Source organism: Sciurus vulgaris (assembly GCF_902686455.1).
Source record: "Sciurus vulgaris genome assembly, chromosome: 5".
Lineage (NCBI taxonomy): Eukaryota > Metazoa > Chordata > Mammalia > Rodentia > Sciuridae > Sciurus > Sciurus vulgaris.
In genome coordinates, this window is record NC_136465.1 from 73,425,728 (window position 1) to 73,435,762 (window position 10,035).

A 10,035-nucleotide genomic window follows, 5' to 3' on the forward strand; every position below is an offset into this window, starting at 1 on the left:
TGGAATGGACGTGGCCAGGGAAGCTACACTGTATTCCCCCATCCCAGGAATTTGCATTGTTCAGGGTGTAGGCAAGAGTTGTAGAAATCTCTTCCCTTCTCCCAACTCTTTCCCATCAACACTCAAATTGAAGACTTAGTAATGGTGTCACTGACCCTCCCCTTAGCAGGAAGAGTCCTTTTCATCCTTTACCTGGAGCAACTGCATTGCAACTATAAGATCTCTTCAGTATGCTGAATCTTTTGAAATTTTCTAGCAACCAATCTCTTTAATTTTATTAGGTAAGGAAATTGAGGCCCAGAGAGAGAAAAATATCTTACCAAAGGTCACACAGCAGTTAATAGCAGTGTTGAAACTAAAACAAGTCTTCTAACACTCACATTTGTGTCCTTTGCTTTAGAGCAAGGCGCTTTTATGGTTGGCAGCATGTGCCCTTGAGTGTCACTAACTGCACATACCCAATGGCCACCTAGCAACAGGGCAGGGAGGCATTCCCAAGGGAAATTGGGCAGAGCTGGCCTCCTGGATCATGCAGGTCTGGTTGAGCACAGCCCTTCCTGCTGGGAGCTTGCTCTGACAGCATCCTGTGAGGGACACCCAAGTCCCCAGAAGTTAGCCCAAGTTTGGAGGGTCTGTATCAACTAGTTTGAGAAGACTCATCTCACAGGAAACCCTGACAGACTGGACCAGGTTGTGACCTGAGTTGAATGCAGGGTTCCCGTGGGTAGTCTTGTCCTACACTGGAGCTAATAGAGCCTTCCAAAAACCTAGGGTGAGGTAGGAATGTATGTGTGATAAAGAGGATCCTGGCAGAGAGGTGGATAGGAGGAAACAGGAGCAGAGGTAGAGAAGGCTGTTTGTTAAGGAAGGGGAACTTCTCCCCCTGATGTGGAAGCGGAAAGATTGGAAGGAGGCATGGAGTCCCACAGTGGAGAACAGGAATTGTGGGAGCTATCTGGACCTCCAGACTAACATCTCTGTCCTCCCCTCAGGAGTTTACATTCTGATTGGAGCTGGGGCCCTCATGATGCTAGTGGGCTTCCTGGGCTGCTGTGGGGCCGTGCAAGAGTCCCAGTGCATGTTGGGATTGGTAAGTCTCCTCTCTGTGCTCCCCAGAGCCACTCTCACTCCTAGCCCTACTCCCTCCCCAAAGCTCAGTAGGGAACAATCCATTGAACAGGTGGAATGGGGAGGGGTGAAAAGGATACCCAAACAGCATGAGCTATCCTGGGCCTCCCCATGTTCCTTCTCCGGCCCTCCCCTGCCCTTCTGGAGCCCATCTTATCACTTCTCTTAGGCAGCTAAATGCCAGGACTTTGTTTTTCCCTTTCTCGAGGACCACGTTTGCTTTTTTTCCCTAAATCCACAGGTAATTTTGCTTTTTCTCCTTGTTTCTAAATCTGTTAGTCTTCCCCAAAATCCACAGAGTGTATGCACTGCCTCTGTTTCCCCAAAGCTCTGTGGTTTTATGAGTGAGCAGTAGTATTTTATTGCTCACTAACTCCTAACTAACATCCTATAAATACCAGTTTGGGGGCGGGCTGTGCCCACGCTTTCCTCCGGGAAGGGTGCCTTTTCCTGCCAGAGGTCTCACAACTCTTCCTGTCTGGAAAATCCTTCCTTGCCCCTTCTAAGCCATTCATTTGTGCCACCAGATGCCTGTACCCCAGACAGTCGTCATTTTTCCTCATTCTAAAACACCCTTAGATTTTTTCCTGGCTTGTTGTCTGGGATTGTTCTCACCTGGCCATCCCCTCTTTGCCTTCTAGTTCTTTGGCTTCCTCTTGGTGATATTTGCCATTGAAATAGCTGCAGCCATCTGGGGCTATTCACACAAGGATGAGGTAGGTTTTTTCCCATAAGATCTCTTGGGTCTGACAGTGGTGTGGGTTTGAGAATTGGGAGCTGAGGGGAGATGAGGGTGGAAGGGGGTTCAGCCTAAGAAACTTAGAAAACTCTGTCTCAAAATAAAATTAAAAGGGCTGGGGGTATAGTTCAGTGGTACAGCGTCCCTGAGTTCAATCCCTAGTACTGCAAGGGAAAAAAAAAAAAAAAAATGGCTTTCTATGGGCTGGCCACCCTTGCTCCTTTCTCTAATCTATAAACGTGTTCAGGTGCCACTGTGAGCCAAGTGCCATACCAAACATTATGCAGGGTCCACAGATGCCCAAACTGTGGTCCCCACTTCCAGGAACTTTGCCATCTATTGTGAGAGAAAGACGTGTTTGGCAAGCTTCATAGAGTGATTTATATCCCGAAGTCCCTTAGTATTTTGTAAAAGTAGGAAGGGGAATCTCCACTGGTTTGGGAAGAAGGGTGCACTAACCTAAATCTTGAATGAGAGAGAGGATTTTAGGAGGAAAGTGGGGAGAGTCAGGGGACTTCCAGGCAGAAGAAGAATCTGAGGAAAGTTGAACTTGGGCTTCCATAGGGAACACTGAAGAATTTGGGGCCAGGCTGGGCCACACCAGCACAGTTTTTAGAAAGGGCCAATTTGTCTCGTTCAGCAGAGAGGGGAGAGGAAGAGAGATATTAGAGTCAGGAACCCTGTTTTATTGTTCTTGTTTTTAAAAAGAACTATCCAAGCAATAAAAACTGTAGTCTTAGAAATAGAAAAGGATAATTATGAAAGATTATGAAAGATGCCGAAGGATAAAAGCTGGAGATTGGTCTGGCAATTGGGTGTGGGTGAGGGTCAAGGGGACAAACATGCATTAGGTTGGGATGCACCCAGGTGCAACAGCATGATGCTAACGCACCTTCGTATTTGCTGCATACCAGACACGATGCTAACAGCTTAATGTGACTATCCTATTTAATCCTCACAATAACCTATGAGATGTGAGGATTGTTATCACCTCCTGCACTCTATGTACAGAAATGGGCATACAGAAAGGTAGTCATTCCCAAAAGTCACAACTATATGAAAAGAAATGGGAGCCTGAGGAAGGAGCCAGGTTGGGAGTTAGATTTTTTTTTTTTTTTTTTTTTCTTTTTTAAAATTTGTTAGAGGGAGGAGATTTCACTTAGTTAACAGGTAGAATGGAAGGAACCAAGTGGGGCTGAAGGGACTGACATCTGTGCAAGAGTAAAGGAAAAATGACAGGAGCAAGTTCCTAGAAGAGGTAGGAGGAGGTGAGCAGTACCACAGCAGCCCCGAGAGAGGCAGTGCTAGTGGCCTCTGTCACTTGGTGACATTTTTCCAAGCATGGGAGTTTGTTGGCTGAAAATTGAAGAGAGCGAACAGGTAACCCCTGCTAGTGAAAAAGCCGCCTTTGCCATTTCAGGTGTCTGTCCATTTCAGGTGATTAAGGAAGTCCAGGAATTTTATAAGGACACCTACAACAAGCTCAAGACCAAGGACGAGCCCCAGCGGGATACACTGAAAGCCATCCACTACGCGGTAGGTGGAGCATGCGGACCTCCCGCCTCTGCCCGTCTTCAGGCGGTGTCTCCCACAGCCTGCTTGGTGTGCCAGCCTGCACACCTCTCCCTTTTAGCACCTTTTCTTCTCATGTCCCTCATCCCCATCCCTGCTTTCTGTCTGCAGTTGGACTGCTGTGGTTTGGCTGGAGGTGTGGAGCAGTTCATCTCGGACATCTGCCCCAAAAAGGACATTCTCGAAAGCATCCAACTTAAGGTAAAGTGAGAAGCAAGCCTCAGGCACCCCTCCTATTACTCTGGGCAAGTCCTTCAAAGGTAGAAGTGGCCATCTTCTCTAGGAGGATGAGTGTTCAAGTGCTTCATAAACAACCCTTCCCTAGAAGAGGGACTATAAAGGAAGGGGACAGGAAAGGGAGAGGAGAAGAGGGGAGGAGGACATGATCAAAGCATGAAATGCATGTGTATGGAAATGTCACAGTGAAACCCATCCATTTGTACAATTAACAAGTGTCTACGATTATAATAAAAAGAAATAAAAGCAAACATGAACAAAATAAAATTAAATTTAAAAATACTTCTTCCACCTAACAGGGCCCCAGAGTGACCATCTTTTTTTCTCCCCTGTCCTGGGCCCCATTTCCTCAAGGACAGGAATAGAAAAATCAGACCAAGGAGCTAACAAAGCACTCAAGCCCCCTGCAGACACTGGGTATCTGGAACTGCCCCCTGCTGCCCCAGACCTTCAGCTAATGAAGATGGCATAGCTTTGAGTCTTGGACTCCTGCTTTTTAGACCTAGTAATGGCTTACGATTGTAAACTAGGGTTAATGTCTAGTCTCCAGAATAAAAAAGTGCTCCACACACATATCAGAAAAAGACCCCAGGGGCTTGTGGATATAGCTCAGTGGTAGAGCACTTGCCTGGCCTGTGTGAAACCCTGGGTTCATCCCCAGAACTGGAAAAATAATAACAACAATGAAAACCTCAAGCCAGGCATGGTGACACACCTGTATCCCAGCAACTCAGGTAGCTGAGGCAGGAAGATCATACCACAAGGCTCAGCAATTTAATAAACCCCAAGCAACATGGCAAGATCCTGTCTCAAAATAAAAAATAAAAAGGGCTGGGGATGTAGCTTAGTGGTTGTAAAGCGCCCCTGGATTCAATCCCCAGTACCGAAAGAAAGAAGGAAAGAAACCCCAAACCTCCTCCTTCCCTGATGCCTTGCCAATTATAGTCACCACCTCCCACGTCTCTCTCAGGTCCCCTTTCCATCCACCAGCCAGGGCATCTCTTAACCCTGAATATTCCTATTCCCAGCCCATTCTCTGACTACCAGGGTTCACAGTGTGAGACAGGTGCTGTCAGAGGGGGCAAGTGCCCCAGTATGGGGATTGTATGTGACCCAGGTCTGTTTGTCTCCCCAAGTCCTGCCCTGAGGCCATTAAAGAGGTCTTCGACAACAAGTTCCACATCATTGGTGCGGTGGGCATCGGCATCGCGGTGGTGATGGTGAGTGGCAGGGTCATCTGGGGAGGGGCTGGCCTTCGCAATAGGTAGCACCTATTGAGCACCTGCTCTGGCTGGGCACTGTTTGATTCATTACACTGACTAATGTAACCCTACAAGGTGAGTGCTATTAGTATTTGCATTTTATTACTAGGTGGTGGAGGGCTGGGGGTATAGGTCAGTGGTACAGTGCTTCCCTACCATGTGCAAGGCCCTGGGTTCAGTTGCATCACTGCCAAAAAAAAGGAAATGGGCAGGTTGGGTAAATTGATCAAGGCCTCTTAGCTCATGAGTAAAGGATCCACAGTTTGAACTCTAGGTGTCTCCAGTATTCATTCTTCTTGCTGTTAAGGTTCAAGGGCAAATGCAAGGCAGTAGCAATGCCTCTGGTCTCAGGACATGTCTCACTATGCAACTGTTTGTCTTTTTCTAAAAGAAATCTGTCCACTAGAAGTTACATGGGGGCAAAGCATTTCATCTTATGTGGACAGAAGGTGCACAGCCAACAAGAAGGCTGAAAGCTTCAAGTATTCCACTTCTCTGCTGATCAGCCCCTAGAAACCATTAAGAGCCGACCATTTCCCTTGAGGTCTGCCTTCTCTCCCTCATGGAGGAGTGATGAAAACCCAAGGATTGTCACTCACTGGGCAGCCGGACTCAATCAACATCCCAGAATCTTTTGCCTCGCCCTTCTTTTGGCCCCCAGAAAAAATGGCTTGCTTTCTTGGTGGTGATTTGCCTCCTTGTCTGAAGCCAAGAAAGCTGAAGCACTTCAGTAAAAAGACATAATAACACCTTTTAAAATAGAATTTTAAACACAGATACACAAAGATGAAAGCAAAAGTAGTAGTCTCAGGCTGAGGGTGTGTTTCAGTGGGAGAGTACTTGCCTAGCATGCACAAGGGCTGAGGTTCCATCCCCAGCCCCGCAAAGAAAATTCCTAAGCTGTGTGGTCTGGTATTGAAATATCTGGAATCTGAGCACTGAATTTTATTCTGTACTTATTAGTCTTACCCTGAAAGTTCTCCACAGAAAATACTTATGCTGCTTATATTGACCAACTCTCAGAATTCCTTGAGTCCAGGGGTCCTTCAACAGTCCTTCCCCTTATCTAGCCTTCTTCTCTTCTGCTTCAGCACCCTTTAACTCATTTGACTTCATGGATGCCATTCCCCTTGTCATTTGTCTTGAACTGAATGGCTCATGTCTGTCCCTTCCCTTCTGCCTTCCCTCAAACAAAACCACCCTGTTCTTCTGTCTTCCAGATATTTGGCATGATCTTCAGTATGATCTTGTGCTGTGCTATCCGCAGGAGCCGCGAGATGGTCTAGAGTCAGCTCACAACCCTGAGCAGGAAAATCCACCCCCAAAGATTGTGGGGGGTTTTTTTGGTTTTTTTGGCCACTAACGTTAGCATCCATTCTGCATTTCTAAACAAAAGTTATTCTGTGTTTGTCATTTTAATGCTTTATTCAACATTGACATTTGTAGTTGAGGGATTTGGGGGTTTGGTTTGCTTTGGTTTATATTTTTGTTGTTGTTTATTTTTGCTTGTATGTTAGCAGAAATCCTGCAATGAAAGGTACTATATTTGCTAGACTCTAGACAACAGATATTGTACATAAAGAGAATTTTTTTGTCTTAAATAGATAAAAATGTCTATCAAATTTAATCAGGTTGTAACTTATATTGAAGACAATTTGATACATAATAAAAGATTATGACAATATCCTGGACTGGTGTTTGATTTTTGCTTCCTTTAAATTTTTTTAAAGAGCTAATTAATTTTCAAACGTTTTCAACTACTGTTTACTCTGACTGCGTTTATATGAGAAGTCAGTTGGAAGATGTATCTCCCTACTTACTAGTGAAGAAATCAAGGCATGGAGAGATTAAGAGATTGGGGGAGGGGGCTTCCAGGGATTGAGCCCAGCACCTTGTGCTTGCTAGGCAAGTGCTCTGCCACTCAGCTGAGTTCCCAGCTCTTTTCTTCATTTATTTTATTTTGAGGCAGGGTCTTGCTAAGTTGCCCAGGCTGGCTTTGAGTTTGCAATCATCCTGCCCCAGCCTCCAGAGTAGCTAAGATTTACAGGCATGTGCCACTGCACCAGGCAACCATTGGTTTTATGTAAATTGCAGAGAGGACCTGAAAAACAGGGAAGGTCCAAAGGTAGAGTCAGCTGCATGTTCATGGGTCTCAGCCAGGGATCTAAGAGTCTAAGGACTTGATTCTGCCAAGGTTCTCCCTCTTTGCCTCAGCCATGGAATAAGTGACCTGAGGGTATTTCCCACCCCATGCATCCTCTGCCGTCAGGCTGGCTTGGTAGGCCTGAGTATCTAATGTAATTGTCTCCACTCATGTCTTGGCCATCCCAGATCCCTGGAGAGCTAATTGGATTTCTTTCCTTTGAAATTGGATTTCCCCAAACCATCTGCTTCCCCTGTGGAAACGCAGGCAGGATCCGATCTTATCCCAGTGCAGAATCTGCACTGCTTGGAAGGATCCAGATCCAGACCTGACCTGGCCAGGCAAATTGGAGAGGACCCACTCAGTGGGGCTGTTCTAATGACCCCTCTGGCACCTATAGATCTAGGCAAGATTCAAGTGGTCCAGCTGCCCCTCGTGTTACCCTGGAAGTTGGAGAGACACGTAGATTATTCTCCATTCTTCACCCATGGAGAAATAGCAAAAGAACAGTTTCTGAATTGCCCAGGACTGCAACACTCAAGAGAAGTATCACTATGGTAGAAAGAACAGACATTAGAAATAGACCAACATTCAGTTTATGTCCCTAACATTGAACTAGCATGGTTGTGGGCTTCAGCTCCTTTGTTAGTTGGAGCTAGTAAAACACACAGAGTAGTTTTTAAATGGCAAATGTTTATTTTTATTTTTTTTTAAATTACATGCACTGGACGTGGTGGTTCACACCTATAATCCCAGCTACTTGGGAGTCCAAGGTAGGAGGATCACAAGTTTGAGGCCAGCCTTGGCAATTTAGTGAGACTCTGTCTCAAAAAATAAAATAAAAAAAGGATTGTGGGTCAGTGTTAGAGCACCCCTGGTTGTCATCTCAAGTACAACAACCAAAAATCCAGTAGATGTAATGTTCCAGATTGGGATTCCAGGATTCCTCTGAAGACTAGTCACACAACTCTTGAGGTTTCTTACCATGACAACAACTTCCACAGCTTCATGAGGAGTTGGCTACAGGCCAGTCACAGTTTTGACATGTGGGATGAGATCATGGAAAAATGGTGAAACTTCAGAGCAAAAATGTGGAACACATAAAAGGAAGTCTATTAAGAAGCATTAGGGAAGAGGAAGAGGAGGAAGAGCCAACTGCCTTGAAACAGCCAGGGCAACAATAGACTCTGTTCTTTCATTTAGACAGAAGACAGGGCAGCAGCATTGACCTAGCTATCATTGTTTTGGTTTGGAAATAAAGTGGAGCAAAATGTGCGATCCACTCTGCATAATCTTTGACAGTTATCAGTGATGAAGAAAATGAGTTGGAGAAGGAAGGGGAAATGCAAAAAATGGTACTCAGCAAACTAAAGTTAATAATCCTCTAAATCTCTTGGAAACAAATACAATCCCATGTATTTGACTCGGGGGAACTTATATCTCATCTGCAACGCCCTTACCCCAGCTAGACCTAGAAAAACCTAGACCCAAAGTCAGTGGCCACCACCCCTTGGATCAGGCTGTCCTCTGGTTTCCTTCTAAACCAGCATGGAGTTCCCCATTGCTGCCCACCCTCTCAGGTCCTCCCCACAACACCCACGCATTGGAAGATACAACAGTATTTTTGCCCATGAGTGACATATTGGCCACATTCTGGATTTAAAGCAATGCAGAAAAGGAAGATAACAAACAGTCCTTCTGTTAAGTGCAAATCTCCCTCCCCCAGGGAAAAGCACGCTTTATCAGGCCCTGGCTAACATGGGCGACTGTTTCATCGTTTTCTCCATGAACGGTTAACTATTGTACATGTTATAAGTTTTATCTCCTTTCAATTACAATAGACTATAAATTGTTAAATAACAATGTACAATCAGGGTCCAGCCAGGAAAACAATCCAAAAAAGGTCATTCATCACAGAGAATTTAATGTAGGAAATTGGCTAAACGAGTGTTGAAAAACAAATCACTGAGAGAACAAGGAGATAATGCGGAAATAATAGCCAGAAGAAACAACTCCCAGCCCAAAGGCTGGGGAAGCAGAGAAAAGAGGTGGATTATCAGATCCTAGAAATCCAGAGGAGGGACACATGTTCCAGCTGCTGCCAGTTCCTCTGAGAGATGACTCTGAGATTACTGAATTCCACCCAGTGAAGCCTGAGCCTGGTTTTACCTTCCCAGACTGAGGCTCAGAAGTGCAGTTAGCCTTCAAAAGAAGAAATACAAATAGCCAACAAATATGTGAACACAAATCAAAACCACAATGAGATACCATCTCTCTCCAGTTAGGCGATTATGGGGAGACGAGAGAGGGAGAAGGGAAGGGAAGTGAGTAGAGAAGAGGAGAGGAGAAAGAAGAAATGCTGGCAAGAATGTAGGAAAAAAAGGAACTCCTACACGTTGGTTGAGAATGTAAATCAGTACAAACACTGTAGAGAACAGAATAAAGTTTCTTCAGAAAACTGAAAACTGGTCTACCATAGATCTAGCTATTCTACTCCTGGGTATATATCCAAAGGAATCAGCCTTGGTGTCCATCAACAGATGAATGGATAAAGAAAATGTGTATATGCACAATGAAGAATTATTCAGCTTATAAAGAGTGAAATCCTGTCATCTGCATCAAAATGGATAGAACTAGAGGACATTATGTTAGTGAAATAAAGCAGATACAGAAAGACAAGTACCACATGTTTTCTCTCATATTTGGAAAATTTGTGGAAATTTTTAAAAAGTCAACCTGAGCCAGACACAATGATGCATGCCTATAGTCCCAGTTAGGTAGCCTTGAAGACCATAGGCTAGAGATTTTAAAGAAGTGAGTCCAATCATAGCTGGGAACCTGTGTTGATAATGTCCCGCTTTGCCTCAGGGACTGGGTCAGGTTCTGTCACGTACCTTCAGGTTCCAATGAAATCACTAGTTGTGAGTTGTCTATTCCATTTGCTAACTCCATGG

At 45.0% G+C, this 10,035-nt stretch overlaps 1 protein-coding gene across 1 annotated transcript in view; it reads left to right on the forward strand.

Annotated features, from left to right (window-relative positions):
- CD9 (CD9 molecule) overlaps nt 1-6,622 on the forward strand; it is a 33,125-nt gene extending 26,503 nt beyond the window's left edge. Inside the window, exons 3-8 of the mRNA XM_079142380.1 lie at nt 993-1,090; nt 1,770-1,844; nt 3,305-3,403; nt 3,551-3,640; nt 4,813-4,896; nt 6,159-6,622. Coding sequence (XP_078998506.1) covers nt 993-1,090; nt 1,770-1,844; nt 3,305-3,403; nt 3,551-3,640; nt 4,813-4,896; nt 6,159-6,224 — 512 coding nt within the window. The 3' untranslated portion in view covers nt 6,225-6,622. The remainder of the gene's footprint in view (nt 1-992; nt 1,091-1,769; nt 1,845-3,304; nt 3,404-3,550; nt 3,641-4,812; nt 4,897-6,158) is intronic.
- Nucleotides 6,623-10,035: the final 3,413 nt, after the last annotated feature.